General features: G+C 57.1%; 1 protein-coding gene across 9 annotated transcripts in view; it reads right to left on the reverse strand.

Annotated features, from left to right (window-relative positions):
- Nucleotides 1-6,779: 6,779 nt before the first annotated feature.
- The window catches only part of ARAP1 (ArfGAP with RhoGAP domain, ankyrin repeat and PH domain 1), a 35,412-nt gene continuing 22,305 nt past the window's right edge, over nt 6,780-19,886 (reverse strand). For 7 of the 9 annotated variants that reach the window (XM_059873546.1, XM_059873565.1, XM_059873536.1 and 4 more), the window contains 22 exons: nt 18,822-18,996; nt 17,672-17,806; nt 17,286-17,421; nt 16,684-16,786; nt 16,401-16,596; nt 16,029-16,074; nt 15,669-15,832; nt 15,160-15,372; nt 14,105-14,210; nt 13,735-13,882; nt 13,448-13,531; nt 13,221-13,289; nt 12,937-13,054; nt 12,006-12,119; nt 11,403-11,545; nt 10,861-10,893; nt 9,939-10,021; nt 9,397-9,447; nt 8,944-9,007; nt 8,596-8,751; nt 7,607-7,644; nt 6,780-7,425 (listed from right to left, as the gene is read on the reverse strand). In XM_059873546.1, coding sequence (XP_059729529.1) covers nt 7,627-7,644; nt 8,596-8,751; nt 8,944-9,007; nt 9,397-9,447; nt 9,939-10,021; nt 10,861-10,893; nt 11,403-11,545; nt 12,006-12,119; nt 12,937-13,054; nt 13,221-13,289; nt 13,448-13,531; nt 13,735-13,882; nt 14,105-14,210; nt 15,160-15,372; nt 15,669-15,832; nt 16,029-16,074; nt 16,401-16,596; nt 16,684-16,786; nt 17,286-17,421; nt 17,672-17,806; nt 18,822-18,996 — 2,355 coding nt within the window. In that variant the 3' untranslated portion in view covers nt 6,780-7,425; nt 7,607-7,626. The remainder of the gene's footprint in view (nt 7,426-7,606; nt 7,645-8,595; nt 8,752-8,943; nt 9,008-9,396; nt 9,448-9,938; nt 10,022-10,860; nt 10,894-11,402; nt 11,546-12,005; nt 12,120-12,936; nt 13,055-13,220; nt 13,290-13,447; nt 13,532-13,734; nt 13,883-14,104; nt 14,211-15,159; nt 15,373-15,668; nt 15,833-16,028; nt 16,075-16,400; nt 16,597-16,683; nt 16,787-17,285; nt 17,422-17,671; nt 17,807-18,821; nt 18,997-19,886) is intronic. The other 2 variants (XM_059873583.1, XM_059873574.1) reach the window with 2 other exon arrangements.

Raw genomic sequence — 19,886 nt, forward strand, 5'->3', positions numbered from 1 at the left:
CAGGGCATCATGCAGGTGACCTTCCCCAGTGCTGAGCCAGAAGAATGAGGTGCTCATGGACACTAAGGGGCACGGGGGGACACTCTGCCCCCACTTTCCAACCTCACTCTTCATTGCACTTCAATTTTTTTCCATTCTCCCATAGTATGATGTGTCCCTGAGCCCAAAGCATGGGAAAGTATCCCTGCAGTGCCATTCTTCAGGTGGCAGCTTCTATACCTGGGCTATGCCAGGGGGGACACTTGGCACACAGGCAGTGGGAAACAGGGATTTAAGCAGGGCTGCAGGATCAGACCCTGGTTCTGGGAACTGTCAGGAGTCATAAGGATGCTCCCAGGGCTCTACCAGGTACCACAGCCCAGGTACCATCCCCCTAGTCCACCCCTGCACCAAGGACCCAGACCTGACCCCCTCCACTGATTCCTCATTCCATAGATGCTGAAGGTTTTGGAGATCCCTGTTTCCACCCCTGAGCCGTTCCCAGCCCTCCCATTGCTGCCTGTGGAAGCGGGCATGGGGGCACAAAGGCATCCAGTCCCAGGGTTCACTGGGGTGCAGACTGAGCCCAGAATTCCCAAATCCCCTCCTCCCTCTTCCCATCACCCAGAGGCAGGGGCCTACCCCTGACAGGAGGAGTGGAGGGACTTTTCCTTTGCACCCAACACTCCCATGCCCCCAGGGTGGGTGACAGATGAGATGGGTGACAGGGGACAGAGCAGGAACCAGGCAGCCTTGGTGACACAGGAAGAGCAGGATGGAGCTCCTTGTTCCTGGGAAGAGATGCCCCAGTGTTCTGGGGCAGATGAGAACTTTCCCTGCACCTTCAGTAGGGGTCAAGATCAATCAGTGTCCCCTTATCATGGCCCATGGGTGCACCCAGAAGGGGAAGTGGGGGCCCCATGGAGAGAGGCTGCCTTTGAGATGGTCCTTCAGGGTCATGGAAGGGATCCATGCGAGCGCTGACCATCATGGGAACTCTGTAGCACATTATCCCTCCAAATCTAGCAGCATCCTCCCCAAGGGATAGCACAAGGCTTCAAAAGACTCTTCCCAAAGGTTTCCCTACTGCCTGTCTCACACCATGGCTGGTGTCAGGGAAGGGCAGAGCTCAGCTCCTCCAGGTGGTGATAGCATGTCCTCCAGATGACAGCCCTGCTCCCCATCATGCTCCAGTGTTTCTTGGGGTGGGGAGAAGCAGTGATGAGGTTTCCAGAGGCAAAGGAAACCTCATCAGTGCTCCTCTGGGGAGCAGAAGTGCCTGGAGACATCTGTCCCTCCCAGGTGGGGGCTCAGCTCTGCTCCTGACCTGCACAGAGGGTTCTGCAAGGGCACCCCGTTCCCACCGTGCCTCCAGTGTCAGCCTCTTGTCCCTTGAGCATCCCACCAGGTGGGAACCAATCCTCAGGATCTGGCCTCCGAGGGCAGCACCTCAGGGCGGGGCTGAGGATGATGGTGTTGGCTCAGCCGCAGCCGCATCGGGCGCCGCCAGTGCCGCACAAAGGTTGGTGCCCGGGGGGACGGCGGGGACACGCTGGGAGGGAGGCACATGGGGCTGGCACGCTGCTGGCCCGGCTCTGGCTGCCAGGTAGCCATGGAAACCTCCCGGCGGGATGCTGCACCGATAAATAGCCAATTTGAGGTGATTCTCCTCAAAGAGCTTTCTTTCCCCTGTATTTATTTTTTTATAAATAAAGTCTCAGGGATTTTTTAGATTTACCTTTGCTTATTGTATTGTGTCCCTTTTTTTTTTTTTTTTTTTCTTGATTTTGTCATTTGTTTTGTTTTGGTTGGGTTTTTGTTGGTTTTTTTGGGGGGGGGAGGGTGTTGTTTTGTGGTTGTTGCTGTTGTTATTTTTTTGTGGGGGGTTGGTTTGTGGTTGTTGCTGTTGTTATTTTTTCTTTATCATTTTTTCCTTTGATTCAAGGCCTGGCCTCCATGAACACTCAAGACAGTGAGGTTTGCCATCTCCCTTGTCTTCAATAAGCAAAAGCTCATTGCTATTTCAGTGGCAGCCCACATGGAAGTGGTGTGACATCATTCAGGGCCACGTGTGCATGGAGCTGCTGCTCACCTGGGTATGTATTTAGGTGGGATAAATACACGTGTGTGCACCTGAGCATGTATGAGTGTGTTTGGAGGCATGGTCATGCATGGAATTGCAGATCCAGGCTCACCACATCACTGAAAGCTTACGGCATGCTCATACACACATCTGGAGTCACAGCCCAAAATGGGCTCCTTGGGAATCCCCCAGCAGGTGGAACAAGGGCAAACTGAGATTTTGGAGTCCTGGTGAACCAGACAGGTGTCATCCATGAGTGGATGGGCAGAGCTGTGCCTGCTCCTCTGCAGCTGCACCCATGTCTGGTGCATCCGGGTGCAGGGCTGGGTAGAGCATGGGTGCCCAGCCTGCAGGACATGTGGCACATCCATGTAACTGCCTGGAGCACTGTGGTCATTAGCCACGGGGCTCCTAAAGATTGATTCCATAGGGATTTCACTGCCTTAACCTGCAGAACCTGCTGGGGTCTTATCTATAGCTCAGGGAGCAGCTCCGAGCCTTCACCTGGGGAAGGAGGCCCCAGGGAGGCTCCAGTGATGCTTCAGATCCCTTCTGTGACCCTTCTACAGCCCACAGGGACACTGAGTCCCCCCCACCATCCCTGGAAAACTCATCCCTCTCATCCCTGTTTCTCCCCACCCCTAGAAGTCTTGGAGCACAGAGGGGAGCAGGGCTGTCACCCAGGGGACACACAGCAGCCAGGATGCTGACAACTCAGCAATTATATGTATCTGCCTGTCCCACACTGCACATATCTCCCTGGGGATCCTGGCTCCAGGGGATCCTAGCTGGGCTCTGTGCCCAGCCCTGGACAGGGATGCATCAGGAATATCTCTGGGCTGACAACCCAGAAGCATTGCTGCTCCGATGTTAATAAAGAGATTGAAAGCTCTGTTATTTTTAAATAAATGCAAATTAACATCTACTTAATGGAGAAAGACAAACCCAGATCCACATCTGAGCCAGTGCTGTGACAGTGATGGATAAACAGCCATCAGCCAGAGCATCCTTGTTCACATGCCAGACCCACATGCTCTGGGATGCAATGGCACCACTAGCCTCTGCTGGGAAGAAGGTTGGCAGCTGGCTGTGCTCACTGGTCCCTGTGCCCACTGGGAAGGTCCCCCTCACAGGGAAAATCCCAGTCTGGCTCTCATCTCTGCCACCCATCACCATCTTGCCTTAATCATGTCTCCTTGGCCAGCTCTGGCCATGCAAAGCCAAGAGCAAACATCCCTTCCTAAACACCTTCCCCATTCTCCCAAGACACTGAGCTCCCAAGGTCTATCACCTGCAATGTGGCATTGAGTGCCTGGCACTGCCAGCACCCCACTGGAGTTGGAAGAGGCAGATCCCCCATCCCATGGGACCCTTCTAGGCACAGCCCACCTCTGCAGCCTTTCCTCCCCCCACAGCAGCCCAACATTTAACTAGCTATTTAAATCACCTTCATTTATCTTACTAAGCCTACTGGTGAGAGGGCAACTGCCAGGGAGGAAGCTGGGAGTGGACAGAGCAGGGGGAGGGGGAAGAGCAGTGTGAAGGATAAAAAGCTTCAGGCAAGCTGGGCCTTTCCTCTGCTCCTTCACTTTCTGCTTTTAAAACCCTCCCATGGGCTCTTCTCTCCCTTCCCCAACATCCAGAGACCTTTTCCATCCCTGGGCCAGGCTGAAAGTGGAATGGAGCAGGGGGAGGGGTGTTCCTGTGTCAGTTTGGGGAGTGGTAGATTTCCTCAAATCCTTCCCCAGCCTGATCCCATTTTCTGGGTGGGTAAACTGATAGCTGAGGGGTGAGGTGAAGCCCTTGGGAGCATCCTGAGTGTGTTGGCAGCCACATGCTCTGATAAAAAAAGCATAGATGGAGAAAAGGCAGGAGGCAAGGAAAAGGGAAAAATGATGGGAAAAAGGCTGGAAAAAGCCAGTGACAGTTTAATGGGGCTGTTGATGAAATAATGACTAGTTTAAAGTCTGCTGGAGTGTGGCTGCTCTGCAATAACCCAGGACCTGATAATCTGCTGAGTTCATTACTGAGGGGGGAGGGGGGGTGCAGGGGTAGAAGCCATTCAGTGGGACGCAGAGCTGCTGTGGGTGTGGGATGCAGAGGAGAACCCCTGGGGACAATCTGTACTGGTGCCATGGGGTGATTGCGGCGTCATGCCGGGCTGTCCAGCCACCACCTGGTTCCTCCTCAGGGTACCCGAGATGAGGACGGTGAATGTGGTGTGTCCCCACCACAAGACACAATACCCAGGAATGGCAGCACTCAGGGCAGGCAGCACCTCAGGAATAGCAGCATTGTCCTTGGTGGCACCATGACCGTGACTCAAGTCTGGCATTCATCTAATCTACATGTCTGGTGCACAAGGTCACTGATGCCACCACCACCAGCAGACCACGGGCAAGGACAGGGACAGTGCCAAGGGCTCCGGCACTCCAGGGAGTGGCTGTGGGGCTCAGCCAGGTCCCAGCTGAGTCCCAGCCTGTGCTCATGGAGAAGCCAGAAGACACCCTCGGATTCCCAACCCCCACCAATGTCAGTTTATTAAGTTGTTTGTAAATGTCTCTGCAATTAATCACTTGCCGATGTGCGGTGTCACATGGCACTGCCTCCGCAGTACTATGAATAGTGAGAGCTGGAGAGAGGCCTGATCCATGCTGCTCTGGAGTGACAGGCTCCTGGATGGATCCACCTCTCCATGGGCAATGCTGTAGCAGCTCAGTGCAGCAGTGCTGCTGCAGAGCATCCTGGCCCCTCCTGTCTTCGTGGGGCTCGAGGACATCAGGACAGGAGGTCCCCAGTTATCATTGCTGCATGCTGGTTGCTCTCAGATGGGCTGTCACATCTGAGGAGGAGGAGCTCATTGCCCATCTCTTCCCCCAGAAAATAGTGTGAAGGTGAGGGGTACCCCAAACCTTATGCTTATGGGATCCAGGGGTTCCCAGAACCACAACTGTATCCCTCCTTCCCACTCCCAGTTTCCCTCAAGTGGGCCACCAGCAGCTCCCTATTGATCCCTTCTCAAAAAAATCTGGTTAGAGATGAAGGGAACCCCAAATCTCATGTTCATGGGATCCAGAAAGGACCCCAGCATCCCCCTGCTGCCCCACACTCTGTCCCTGGTCTGGTGAGGGGTGCAAGGAGGCCTTGGCTGGAAGCTTGGCTGGTTGGGAGCTGCAAAGAGTTTGTTCAGCTCCTGGAGCAGGGCAAGATGAAGAGGATGGACATCCTAGTGGTGAAAGACTAGGAAGCAGGGTAAGAGGAATAGTTTCATGGCCAGAGAGACAGGTAAGCTGCTGAAGGAGGGAGTGGATTGAGGGAATGGCAGTGGGGCAGAGGGGAGATAGAGGTGGGGAAGGAGGTAGGTAGGGATGGATGGATGGATGGATGGATGGATGGATGGATGGATGGATGGATGGATGGATGGATGGATGGGTGAGTGAGTGAGTGAGTGAGTGAGTGAGTGAGTGAGTGAGTGAGTGAGTGAGTGGATATCTAACAATGTTGAGCACTAATGGTATTTCTTGGCACACCCCAGGGGTTTGGTGCCAGGCATCCGCTCCGGGCCCACAGAGTCCTGGGCACTAGAAGCCCCACAGAGCTACATGGCCTAGCAGAATGGGAGAGAGGTCATGAAACCAGGGGTGGTGAAGGCTCTCCCACTCTTCCCAACACCTGGGTCCTCAACCTGCCACAACAAGGGGCTTGAGCCACACACTGGTATAATTGAGGCTTGTGGGGTGCTGTTTTCAGGGGGAGGTGGGGACACAGGTGCCTTCCCTCTGTCTCCCTCTTAGTGGCTCCTCCACCCCTTCCAATACTGCAGGTGACACTGCCAGCACCGTTGCCACCACCCTGCACCCTGGCAGCGCCTGCAGGTGATTGACAGCCCTCCTGCTCCCACGCATGACTCACCGACAGCCCCTGTGGTGGCTCAGCGTGAGGAGGGGGTGGTGGGACACCCCCACCCAGGGCTGCCACAGACAACTCAGCAGGAATTGATGCTCCCAGCTCTGCAGTTAAACCCAGCCCCCCGCACCCCTCCATCCCTGGGGACCAGCACCCCTGCCTCCCATCAGCCCTGCATCCCCACACCTGTGGGGATTAATATCCCCATATCCCTGGAAACCAGGTAAAGCAGAATCCCAGCTACCTTCTGCCACACAGACTGAGCTCCAATGATGTTCCCCACCACGATGGCTATGAGATGAAGCTCAAAGGGTTTCCATGGCAAGTTCCAAGGTCACAAGCACTGGCAGGCAGCAGCAGCACACAGGATCAGCCATGGGCTATGTGGAGGAATTCTTACGGCTGCCATGATCCAAAGAGACAGCTCCCAACCTCTGGCTTTGAAATGCCCATTGTGCCTCACACCGCAAGGGCCCAGGCCCTGAAACACACCTGCACATGTGTTTCTTGGTAGCTCCCACCTATTCCTGGTGATCTACAGTGGCAGTCCAGCACAGACACCAACTCGGGCACTGACACGGCATTCTGGCTGCACTGGCAAAGCTCAGCAGTCACAGCAGCGGATTGTTGCACTGGGGTGCCACTGCTCTGTCCCCAAAAGGCCAGCTCACTGCCTTCCCCATGGCACCCATTCTCTGGCAACCATGCAGCAGGTGCCTCCAGGACTGTCCCTCTGCACTTCCAGGTTGCCAGCTCTTGGTGTCCCCCCCCCCCTGCCCTGTTAGGCTGGCAGAGACCTGAACACTCCCACTCCGTTTCTTAAGACCTTTAATATTGTCAAGAGGTGGCAGTGGGATGTAGGGGCTGCTCCTGCCATTTCCATCCTGATGGATGGAGGACAGAGACCAGGGGCACACCCTCCCCAGTGTTGGGTGAATACTGAGGCTCTTGTCATCCTGATGACCCAGCATAGAGGGGACCCTTCCCCAGGAGTGATGGGAGTAGGATGATGGCAGTGCCTGGGGCCAGGCATGCATCCCATGAGAAGGGCTAGTGCAGCATCCCACAGGAAGGGCAGCTCCCACCTGCCTTATCATTTTAGAGGAGAAAGACTTCAAAATAAGGGATGGAAGAGGAAATGTAAATGCTCTCGACCGTAGCTCCCAGCCAGGCTCTTCTTCTCCTCCTGGAGCTGGGAAAAGAAGCGGTGGCCAAAGGCAGCTGGGGCACAGAGTCAGGAGGCTGACATCCTGTGGGCTGTTGGGCAATGTCTCCCAAGCCCAGCTCTGCTGGGGTGGGGGGTGGCCTTGCTGCCATCTCCCCTCCTGGCTGCCTGTGGTCCCCATAGTGGAAGGTGAGAAGGCCCATTGGAGGCTCTGGAGGCAACAGGACCCTGGCAGGTGCCGGAGTACGGGGCTGGCACAAGACCCCAAGGGTGGCCCCACTTGGAGATGAACCTGTGGCACAAGTGGAGAGCAAAGTGTCAGTGAAGGGGACAGAGCAGGCCCTTCCAACCCCTTTTCACCTTTAGGGACACATGCCATGTCCTCAAGCCAGGATGGCAATAGGACAGACAGAGCCATTGGCTCCCACTGTCATCAGATCAGGACAGGGTGTGCAGGCAGGGGGGAAACTCACTGGCATGTCAGTTTTCCAGCTCAGACGTTCCGCAGAAGCTGGGGACAAAGGGCAGACAGATCACCTTTCATCCTCAGCCTCCTCCTCCATGTCTGTGCATCACTGGCAGCATGGCACCCAGGGGGACACAGGGAAAATGCCCAGCAAGAGAAACTATGGTCGCCCCAGGGTCACTGCAGTCCCAGAACCTCTTCCCATGCTGGCCCCATGGCAGGAGACACTCACCCACTGTCCCTTGGGAACCCTGGTGTGCTGGTCCCCTGTACTAGACCACACCACCACAAGCACACTGTGAAGCATAGCCCACAGCAAAGCCCCTGGAGGCTTCCCCACTGCCCTCTGTTATAAACCTGAGCCTGTGCAGGAGTTCCAGGGCAGCAAAGATGCCGCTCTCTGCCCTTGGGGCATCCCTGAGCACTCACTGGGTGATGCCCAACTGATGCTGGTGGGGGATTTCCCTGGCACAGCCCTGTCCCCTGGTTTATAACAGCAACGAGGGCCCAAGCAATTGGCTTGGAGGCAGTGGGATCATTTCTGTCCCACCACCAGCCTCGTGGCTGGGCAAGAGTCCAGCACCAGCACCCGCATGGTTGAGGGACACTCAATGGGTGACAGCCCCCAGGCAGGACAGCTGTTGCAGACAGACAAGACAGCAAGATGGGGAGGTGATCTGTGACCAGGACAGAAAACCTAACCCTGTTAGAGGAAAAATCAGGAGCATGGCAGCATTTCTTCTTTTTGCATCACATGATTTGGGACACTCTGGACCCAGGAGACTCTACCAGCCCTCAAAGGATCAGCTTGCCCACACCCCCCCCGCCTCCCGCCAGATCCATCACTGGAGATGATGCAGTACATAAGGAATGGGAGCAGGAGTGGGAGCCAGGATATCCCCCACCCAGGTCTGGAGACCAGGACCCGCCCATCATGTGATGCAGGGGGGATGCAGCCCTGCAGGGAGGACCATCCAGTGCCCCCAGATCACTCACAGTTAGGGGGTCAGTAGCAAAAGCAGCCACACTGTTCCGCATCTCGCTCTCATTGCCCCGCAGCGGGATGAGGGAGATGTTACCCAACCTGGCATCCTGCTGCGGCCGCGCCACCCGTGCCTTGGGACGCTCCGAGGGCCACAGGGCACCCCCATTCTGCAGGCAGAGGGGACAGTGAGGGACACCAGACACTCATCCACCCCAGGACCTCTCTTTTGCCCTGGGGTGCTGGTGTTTAGGGATGCTTGGATACCCCAAAAGGTTTCTGCTGGCCAAGCATCCCTCTGGGACTGCCCCCCATGGGGTGCCCCACTTTTACAGGGAGGGATCATCCAGCCCACTCCCTACCTGCACCTGAAGGAAAGTGGCAAACCACTCCCGCAGGTCAGCCTGGGTGTCACAGCACAGGTACCTGTGGAAACAGTGTCAGCAGCCAGAGGAGGTGGTGGAGGCAAGTAGGATGTCCCCTCTGCCCACTCCAGGGACACCTGCCTCCTCCAGAGATCTCAGCTGCTGCTCTGCATGAGACCCCAGGGGACTGAAGGGGACAGCTGCAGGAGTTCCTCAGGGGGAACCTGTATGGGGCCAGGAGTGCTTAGCCAGGCTGTCTCCACACATCTAATGTCCCTCCCAATGTCAGGAGGGTGCAACTGGATGGTTTTGAAGGTCATTTCCCATCCAAATAGTTTCATGATTTCTATGATTCCCCATCTCCCCCTGCCATGGCAAAGGCTCCAGAGAGCTGCCATGTGTCTGTCTGTCCCAGGGAGAACTTTAGTATCCCATGTCACCTTCCCTTACCATTGCTGCTTCTCGTGCTTCTCGTTTTCGTAGAATACTGTAAAACCCCAGCTGGAAGAGAGGAGTGAAAACATGAATCCCAACCGCCCACGCAGCTGTCCTCTGCTGGCCAAGTACCCCAGCAAACTCCTCTCATCCCTTCCATCCCCATCACTGCAAACCCCCCACTGTCCCTGCAACTGCCCATTCCATCCCCACAAACCCTCCCCCAGTTCTGCAAATCCCCTCAGCCGCACAGACACACCCCGGGACAGTGCCAGGAACAGGCCTCGGGAGAAACACAGGGCAGGGACAGCGCCGAATACAGGGCTGTGGACAGGGCTGTGGACAGGGCTGGGGACAGTGCCGGGGACAGCACAGTCCCTGCTGGTTGGACCGGGCTGCAGAAGTGAGCTACAGGGCTGCTCTGACACCTGGTGGCAGGAGGCCTGGCCAGCAGGGGATGGGTCCAGCAGTCAAAACTGTCCCTGTCCTTTTCCCTGTCCCCATCTCCACTCCTATACTGATCCTTCGGCACCACAGGCCACCCCTTTGCTGCTCACCACGTCGGGGGTCGAAGCTTCTTTTTAACGCCCAGGTAGACCTTCAGGTTTCGGACAGGCCACTCCTTCTCTGGCTTGTGACTCTGGGGGAACAGAGAACCAACACTGGGTTGGTGGCTGCCAGATCTATCCCCACCCACCACAGTCCCCACCAGTGCTGGGATAGGGTCCACCCCCAGCAGAGAGGAAAAGCTTTAGTGATGTGGTGACAGGGAGGAGGGTGAAGCCCGGCACGGAACAGAGCATGTGTCTCTCACCCATGGCAAGGGCCACAGGTAGCAGGAAAGGGACACAGGCGGCCCCACAGCCAGTGCCAGTTGCCTTCTGAGCTGGGACCAGCACTTGCACTTTGTGACAGGGTCTCAAGAGTCTGACAACAGACATTTCCCATGGGATCCCATCTCATACCCCTCCTCAGCATCATGGCCACAGCCATGGCAGTGGTGGATCTGGACCCACTCTGCCCAGAGCACATTCCTAAGCGTCCCGCTGCCCTCGTGGCACAGCATGAGGACCCTTCCAGTTCTGGCTGTGCCTTGACATGACCCAGAAGCAGGTGCCACACTGGGGACCCTCCATCCATGTTCACATGCAAGCAGTGTTGACTTACAAGAGCCCAATCCAATGCCTGTGGGATGGGGAAGCAGCTCAGCCCATCTCTATCCTCTCTGGTCCCTTCCCCAGACGCAGCTCTGGGGCTGCCTGGAGTAAAGGACAGCAGAACCCACAAGCCAGAGGGGCCAAATGTGGAGAGCTGGTAGCACCAGGGACAGTTCCAGTGATCAGCACATGTGTGCTGCAGGATTGGATTTGGGACTGACCCTGGATTGGATCTGAGGTCAACCCTGGGCACACTTGTAAGGGCAGAGGGCGTGGGAGCCCCTGCACCCTAGCTGAGTCCCCCATTCCCCTCCCTACTCACGCTCTCCAAGGGGGGGCTCCGCTGCCTCAGGCTCTGTGCAACAGAGGAGAAGGGTTAACAGAGGTGGGGGACCCCTCCCTGCAGCACCCCTGTGCCCACGGGCAGGGCATAGGGATGGAGTGGTAATGTGCTAGGGTGCAGTGTCACATCAGGGCAACCAGGAACTGGGGGCACAGAGGGGCTGTCACTGCACAGCCAGTATGCCAGCATGTCCCCCCGCAGCCCTGGCACTGACCAGGAGCTCCAGGATCTGCTCCAGGTCTGGGTGACAGCACTTCAGGGGCCAGTTCTGGCACTGCCCACACTGCCCTTGGCTGCCTGAGCTGCCTGTGCCACGGCAACCCCATGGCTGCCTGCACTGCCTGAGCAATGCTAGCCCACATAAGTCCCGTGTCCTCAGGGAATTCCCACGAAGTCACAGTGCAGCAGGGCAGGGCAGGGCAGGGTCGGGAAGGGCCAGACAAGGGCCAGGGAAGGGAAAGGCAAGGGAAGGAGATGGAGAAGGAGAAGGGCAAGAAGGTGAAGGAGAAGGCAGGGCTCACCCGCACTTCTTTGTAGAGGCGCAGCCAGGAGTGGTTGAGGATGAAGTAGCGATCATGGAAGCCAGTGCTCAGCCCAAGCCCCAGCAGATTCCTCTCCTCCCGGAATTTCATCATGCCATGCTTGCAGTCACCCACTCTGCTGGCTGGAGGCACATGCCTGAGTGGCTCCAGCCCCCCAGGAGGGACAGGCTCCCCAAGGAGGGCACAACCAGACCCTCACCATGAGTAACTGCAGCCCTCCAGCTGCTGCAGAGTCCTGGCATTGCCTCTCAACTCCCAGGCCAGGCAGGGCAGGCCAGACCAGCTTCCCTACTCTTCTGGGCACAGCATTTGGCCATGACACCATTCAGGGGACTCCAAGTCACATGCTAACTGAGCTGGTGCCTACTTGGATCTCATACCATCCTCTTCCCTATTCCCAACCCCTTCTCCATCCCCTCCCCTCCACTCTGCATCCCCATCAGTGTTCAATCCTCATCCCATCCCATCCCATCCCATCCCATCCCATCCCATCCCATCCCATCCCATCCCATCCCATCCCATCCCATCCCATCCCATCCCCTTCCTTCTCTCCCTGCCCAGACCATGGCCTCTGCCTCTCACCAAGGTAGATGAGCATGTTCTCCATGGACATCTGCTTCTTCACCACCAGGTAACTCTCTGTCCCCAGGCAGTGCAGGATGGGCAGAACTTTCTCTGAGTAATGCAAGGGCCGCTCTGTAAGTCAAAGGACAGTCAGGTCTCAGGAAGTGCATCCAGGGCCAGCTCCCATCCAGAGAGTGTCACACTTGTGTGCTGACATGGGTCAGGGTCTGACATGGCCTTGCCACTAAACTGTGTTCCCAAGTGCCACACCTACAGGTCTTGTCAATTTCTCCAGGGACATTCCACCACTGCCCTGGGCAGCCTGTGGACAACTCTTTAGTTGAAGGAATTTTCTCAAATATCCAGCCTAAACCTCCCCTGGCATAACTTGAGGCCATTTCCTCTTGTCTTGTCACTTGTTACCTAGAAAAGACTAATCCCCACCCACTGGCAGCAGGAGCTCAAGACACCAGCTGGCAGGACCAGGCTCTCATCCTGTTTCTGTTGACCTCTCCCTTGCTGCTATGGCCAACATAGTGCTGCTCACTTGGGTGACCAGAGAACCTGGACACCTCCCCCCATCAAAGCTCCAAAGGCACTTGAATTCCTAAGGATACAGACAGATGCCCTGGCCCAAACTTCAGCCCATCTGCAGTACTTGGCCACGTGCAAGCTGGATGAGGTAAGCTACTGTCCTCCCCTGAGCACCTGGAGCCCATCCCAGATTGCTCCACGGTGCAATCGCAAGGGGAGATTTTTCATACCCGTCCCTATATCCATTCCCATCTCCATCTGCATCTCTACCTCCATACCCATCCTTACTACATCTGCACCACCATGTCTATCATCTTTTCTATCTTCATCCCCAACTTCATCCCCATCTCCACCCCTAATATCATCTCCATCTCCATCTCTCTACTCATCACCACCCTCATGCCCCTGCACCAACCTGCCTCTTCCCTCTCATTCACTTCAAAGCAGCTCCAATAGTCCTTCTCCTTCATGACAATTTTCCGCCGGTCCAGGATCTCAAAGGTGAGCTCCTCAGCCGTCATCGTGGCTGGGATCTGAGAGAGACAAGGCAAGTCTCCATCAAACAGTGCCCAGGGCCCTTCCAGCCTCACACCACACCCAGCTCAGTGTGAGCCCCCATGCCACCACAGAGGCTTGGATGTACACCGAGAGGACCCCTGACTCCTCTTCACCCTCTGTACCCTCTGCCCAACCACTCACCTTGACATGCTGCTCTGTCTCCGTCTTCTTCTCCTCCAAGTAGACAGTACAGATGAAGTCCCCAGCTTGCTGGAAGGCAACAGTAAAGGGCTTCAACCTGCAGCTTCCCACGTGTGGGTGAATTTCCCCCCACCAGTGTGGACATCCCTTGCCCAGGGCATGTCTAAGAGATGCCACAGTAGACACTGAGGGCCCCAGGAGAAAACGTCCCCATGTCCAGCACCCACCTGTGTTCCGCTGGATGATGCCTCCCGCATCTTCATGATAGCTGTGATTTCATCCTGCTGCTTCTTCATCTCTTGGTCATTGACCTGCCAGGGAAGAGAAGCCATCAGGGCTGACCAGACCATTCTGGCTCCAGGCTTCTGCTTTCCAAGGTTTGAAAAGACATGGTCCTCTCTCCCCTTGTCTCCAAAGCAAGATGTCTACAGACAGAGCAGATCTGACTTCCTCTTCCTTCCACCTCTCCATTCCCTGTGAATGTCAGCACACTGGGACCCAGGGGTGAACCTACGTTAAAGATCTCCACGTAGTGACTGATGAGGTCCTCCACCACACGTCCTGCCTTGTAGTCCTTCCCATCTGTCTGGAAGAGTGTGGGCCCAAAGACAATGGCCAGGTTGTGTGTGTTCATCTGGTTCTCCCCAGAGAAGCACTGGACCCTGTGGGAAACTCTGTCAAGATTCCTGCCCAGAGCCCTCCCCGGACCCCCCCCTTCAACCCCCATGCAGGACACGATGCTTGGCATCAGGCACAGCTTGACCCCAAACTCCTCTCCTTTCCTTGCTGGGGACATGAGCGAAAGGATAAGGGCTCTCCCACACCCCAGAGCCACCAAGGACCCCACAGCGGAGAGGCTGATGCCAAAGGGGTCGATGCCATACCGGAAGAGGTGATTGATGAGCGCCTTCAGTGTGGCCCGGTTCACTGGAGGGAGGGCAGCCAAGAGCCGCCGGTACTCGTCAACCTTTGCCCCCTCATCCTCCAGCACTGCCAGAGGGAGAGAATGAACATGGAGGAGCACAAAGTGGAGATTAAGGCTCAGGGCCAACCCCTCTACACACTTCACTTCCCCTCTCCTGTCCCAATGTGGGGATGAAGCATCCCAAATCCATGAGGCCAGAGAACATTCCAGGTCTGCAGAGCCAGAGCATGCCGGAGCTGAAGCATTCCAGAATCATGGGACCAGAGTAACCCAGCATTATGGGGCTGAAGCATCCCAGCATCATGGAGCCAAAGCACTCCAGTTCCACGTGGCCAGACTGTCCCAGCTCCATGGGGCTGGAGCACCCAAGCTGAATGGGGAAGGAGCATCTCAGCTCCATGGGGCTGGAAACTGCCAGTTCCAAGGTGCCAGAGCATCCTAGGCCCGGAGAATCCCAGGTCCATGGCGTGATAGTACACCTGCTTTATGGGGCTGAATCACCCCAGACCTGTGAGGCCCGGGCACCCCAGCTCCATGGGGCTACAGCATCCCAGCTCTGCAGGGCTAGATCACCCCAGATTCATGGGAAAAGAGCATCCCAGCATACTGGGACAGGAGCATCCCAGCATCATGGGGCCAGAGCATCCCAGCTCCACAGAGCTGGAGCATCCCGGCTCTCTGAAGCCAGACCATCCCAGCTCCATGGCACCACAGCTTGTGTCTGTTTTTCTGCTGTGTTCACCTATCTCAAGTGTCCAGTGAGCAGATCCAGAAGGGAAGGGGGGGGATCTGGCTGTCTCCCCTGGCTCAGCCCCACCCTTGCCAGAGCATGAGTCTGTACAGGGGCAGCATGAACACACTCCACTCCCCACCCACCACTTGAGACCCCAGCATAGGGGAACATGTGGAGCCCAGACATGTTTCTCCAACCCATGCAGGGGACAAATTGGCTGCACAGATGTGGGTGGCCCACACCCCCCTTCCTGCCACCCCCAAGCAGCCCCCAGGGCTCACCCGTTGCCCACAGCCAGTTTGGGGCCCACCGCCGAGTGAAGAGCCCATCCCCAAGGTCACGGAAGAAGCGTTTGAGGGTGTTGGCAACATCGTCCACCTGGTGCTCTCCCTCTTTCAGGCAGACACAGCGTGCATCCCGCTGCAGCACCTCTAGAAGGCTGGTGGTCTTGGAGTTCTGCCCACTCTTGCGGTAGATTCCCTCAGACGTCAGCCCTGTGATGGAGCCAATGGGAATGAGACCCCCTCTGCAGGAGACAGACCCCATTCCTGGCCCACCGGCTCCCTATCAAATACTGCCAGGTGCCACAGAGTATCCCATCCTCCAGGTGCTCCTGTGACTGGAGACAGCCCCGCTAGAGATGGAACCCTCCCACAGAGCTGGATGTTCAGGGAGGGAGGGAATCACGTATCACAAGCATGTAGGGTTCTCAGCCTGCCACACCACAGCAGTGGGGTGACCTGAATGCCCTGCTCTGGTCCCTGCCAGCATCCCAGAACTTTATCCATACCACACTGAGTGATGTAGTCGATGCAGCGGTCCACCAGCAGTGGGACGTCCGATTCCGTCAGCTGCTGCTCCGACAAGGTGTCTCCCGAGCTGCTCGCAGCCTTCTGGATGGCATGGACCCAGCCCAGGAAATCTAGCTTCCGCTCCCCTTGGATGTACAGCGTCCTGCCAGAATGCCTAGGCTCAGCAGGGGGCTCTCCCCACACCCCACTGCATGTCTGCAACCCCCAGGAAGGCTGGCCCTGGGGGCCTGCAGGTGAGCCCAACTCAATTTTGGGAGTCTAGTCATGGCAGGGAGGGTAAAGACACTCCAGAACAAGGAGGGGTATTTGGCTGGGGGCCTTTTCCCCCACCTTCTTACCTCCGTCTCTCCACTAACACCAGAACCTCATGGTCCCCCTGGATGGCTGGAAAGGAAGGCAGGGAGTCCATCACCTATGGGAACATGGGGTGCCACAGCTCCCCTAGACCCACATGCTGTGGGATGCTCTGCCAACAGGTCCATCTCCAGTCCAAATGGGACAAGCAGAGATGGGGAAGAGGATGCAGAGGACGAAGAGGATGGAGAGGAAAAAGAGCAGCTGCGTTCCCTCCCTTTCAAGGGACACTGAGCTCCACAGGAGTGATATCCACTAGCCTCCCACCAAAAGCTAGGTGTACCCTAGAGCAGGATTTGGGGGACACGCCCTCCCCCCAGCCAGGGGGGTCCTGCCAGCACGGCCAGGGTACTCACAGAGCTCCTGCAGCTTGCGCAGCTGGAGAGGCTCCTGCTGACGGCCATCCTCAGAGCAGACATGGAGAGTGGAGCCGACCAGGGCAAACCAGCCCTCCTGGGCGCGCTCCAGGGTGAGACCCCCCTTGTAATGCAGTCGGCCAAGCCGCTCAAAGTCTAGTGCCAGCAGCTCCTCGGCACAGGGGTGGATAAAGGACTGAGCCAGGGAGGAGAGGAATCCATCAGCACCACTGTATCCAGTTGCCACCAGCACCCAGGGCCACCCCAGGCCCCTGCATCCCACCTTGGCAATAGACTTGAGCCATTCTCGAGCAGAGGCAGGGCTCTCCAGCCCAAAGAGGTAGAGTCGATCTGCCTCGGTGTACACCTCAAACGTGCTCTCGATCCTTCAGGAGGGAGGAAAAGTGGAGCCTGGGTACCCACAGGGGTGGGATAGAGCTGGGTGGGTGATTGGGGTGTTCCGGGGGGGAGCAATCTGCTGCATGGCTGCTGATGGCTCAGACAATGACTGATCTAATGTGGGATCCCCCCACCATGGCCCCGGGACCTCCAGCATCCCTGTGCTGCCAGACGTGTTCCAACAGAGACACAGGGATTGCACAGGGGCCACAAAATTGTTACAAAGGAGTTGGACTGGGGTTCCAAAGAGATTACAAAGCAGCTGCAAAGAGGTTGCAAAGGTATTACAAAAGTATTGGAAAGATGCTCCAAAGGGGCTGCAAACTATTTGAACAGAATCCTTGCAAAGCCATTGGTTCAGGGGCCATTGGTGGGGTTGGGGACTACAGTCCCCTCGTGACACCCCTCATGGGGGCCACTGCAGCCGTGCCAAGCCATGCAGGAGCAGAGGGGCTGTTGGGGTGCTCCAAGGGAGTGCAGCCTTACCCATGGGCATGGAGTGGGTTGTTCACCAGGCAGACAATTTCCTCCACCCTGATCTCGCCATTGGGCACAGTGTTACGGTCATTCTCATAGTAGCTGAGCACACCATCCTGCAGCGTGCACCACCGCCTGCTGAACTCTGCACAGCACAGGAGAGCACTGAGCAGCCTCCTTGAGCTCTGGCCCACCCCATGGCACCCACCAAACCAGCCTGAGCACAACTGGGTGCCCATCTGATGTGACCACCCATCAAACCAGGCTACCATGTAGTGCTGCACTTCCCCACCACCTTTTTAATGCCTGAGAGAACAGGGGAGGGTGTAATTTCCCCTCACAGGGAGAATTGCTATTAGTCTCCCAGCTCCCTTTTCCCTGTCTCACACAGGTACCTTCTGGGCCCTTGCGCTCACTGATGGGCTTGACCATGGAGGGGGTCTTGTAGAGGAAGCCATTGTGGGTAATGGAGGGCAGGTGTACAGAGTAGGGCTTCTCCTCACTGCACACCATCTCCAGGCGTGGCGGCTCTGCAAGCAGGGAGATCAGTCTGTCATGGAGAGCTGCCCTCCTCTACCAGCCCCACAACGCAGCTGGGTTTCCCCCATCTCAGCACAAGGAGCATCTCACAGGCTGTACCCTGAGCTCCCACCACAGCATAGCTGGGGTGCAAGGAACAGTGCTAGTATCCAAATCCAGGGCTGCCTGGAAATCATTCCACATCCTGAGTCCTCCCCAAAGCCGCTCCCTAAGCATTGAGCTGGGACTGGATGGGAACAATGTGAGCCCAAGCCTCGGATTTCTCTGGCTCACTGGGGTGGCCTGGGAGGCCTCGCAGTTCTCCCAGACACCTTTAGTGCTGACACGTCAAGAAGAGCTGGATCAGCCCAGACCTGGGCAAATTCCAACTTCCGCCGGAATGCAGGACAGACTTGGCTGCCGACGCAAGGAGGGAGGTGGCAGCTCTGGCAGGTACTGGCCAGCCCCCCCACCTCTATTCCTGCCCACTTGCCCAACACCTGTATCAGGGTGCAGATCCCATGGGAGCCATCAGCCCTCCTGGAGTCAAGTTCAGGGGCCAGGGTGCACAGCCAGCAGAATGGGATGCGTCATTAGGGGGTCAGCCCCCTGCCCCAGGGACATGTTGGAGGGGGGTTGCCCATCTGACAGAGGAATGTCCCTTCAAGCTGCATGGAATGCCCACAGCATGCCAGGATGGTGTGGGAATACTCTCTCCTATCCCTTCGGGTACCTGCAACACCAGCCTGCATCCCCAGGTGGGCTCCAGACCCATGTTCCCAGCTGGGATTGAGTCCCCAGGGGTGCAGAGGTTCCCCAACTCCTCTTTTCTCTCTCATGGGCTACACAGACCCTCAACAGTGCCAGCAGATGGAGAGCCTCCTGCCAGGAAGCTGCTGGGCAGGACACAGAGCTGGGACCAGCTCAAAACATGGCTGTGTCCCCCAGAACACCCCAGCAGGAACTCCAGGAATGCTGTCAGTGGGTGTGAGCACATGGTGGAGCTTCAAGGGGGTCAGCCCTTACCTGAGGTTTTGTTGTGCAGCAGGAACTCCATCTGCAGCCGCTGCCCACTTCTCTCAGCCAGGGCCAGGGGCGTAGGGCACTGGGGATCCCCGGTGTCACAGGTCACCGATGCCCCACAGAAGAGCAGAGCCTGCGTCTCTGCCAGGTCGCTTGTGGTGACGGCCGCACACAGAGCCTGCAGCACAGCCAGGAGGCCAGTGGTGAAGCTGATGGCTCCCACCGATGAGAAGGAGGAGGAGACCCCCGGCAAACGGAGCCGGGAGAGTTCAGTGAGCTGCCGGACCCCCGACCGCCTCCCGGCCGCCTCCCAGCCGCCTGGTCAGAACAAAGGAGGCTCAAACTGGGAGAAAAAGTTTGGAGCCGGCAGCGAATCCCTCCCTTAAGGAGCCGGGGTGAAGTCATACGGCAGCGGGGCGGGCCGGCCAAGCCAGAGTAGGAAAACAAACAAGCCCACATGCGAATTCCCTCGGCTGACTGGGCCCCCCATGTAACCCCACCACTTGTAAAAACACTGGAGAAGCCACGGCAGGGGAAAAGCCACGGCAGAGCAGGAGGCGAAGGTCAGCAGCCAGAGTGCCAGGATGGCATTCCATGTGTCATATTCCTTGTGTGACCGCTCTAGTCTGGCACACTGCCAACAGCCAGCACTGGGAATGAATGCCATGGGCGGTGATTAGGAGTGCTGGCCAGGTACTCCTGGGGAGGGATGTCAAGCTGCCTCAACTGGGGTGTGTGCCCAGCACCAGCTTCCCTAAGCCCCATCCAGCCCAGAGCTTGAACCCAAATCAATTTCCAAGCCCGGGAGAGGTAAACCCCTGGGCTGTCTGGCTGTGGTAGAAAGATCCCATCTTGGACATGGCTCTCCAGCCTGGACATGAAGCTGTTTACACCTCACAGCAGAAATGTTATCCTGACCCCACAGCTGGCTCATCCTTCCTTGAGACCCGACTTTGGCTTGGGGTGCACAGTGAGGGCAGAGGGTGTGCAGTGGGGGTTGGGGGGATACAGGCAGGGAGGTATGGTGGGCAGTCTTCTTGGACACAGACTTCACTCCCCAAAAAGCCT

The sequence above is a fragment of the Haemorhous mexicanus genome, chromosome 2, assembly GCF_027477595.1.
Source record: "Haemorhous mexicanus isolate bHaeMex1 chromosome 2, bHaeMex1.pri, whole genome shotgun sequence".
Classification (NCBI taxonomy): Eukaryota; Metazoa; Chordata; class Aves; order Passeriformes; family Fringillidae; genus Haemorhous; species Haemorhous mexicanus.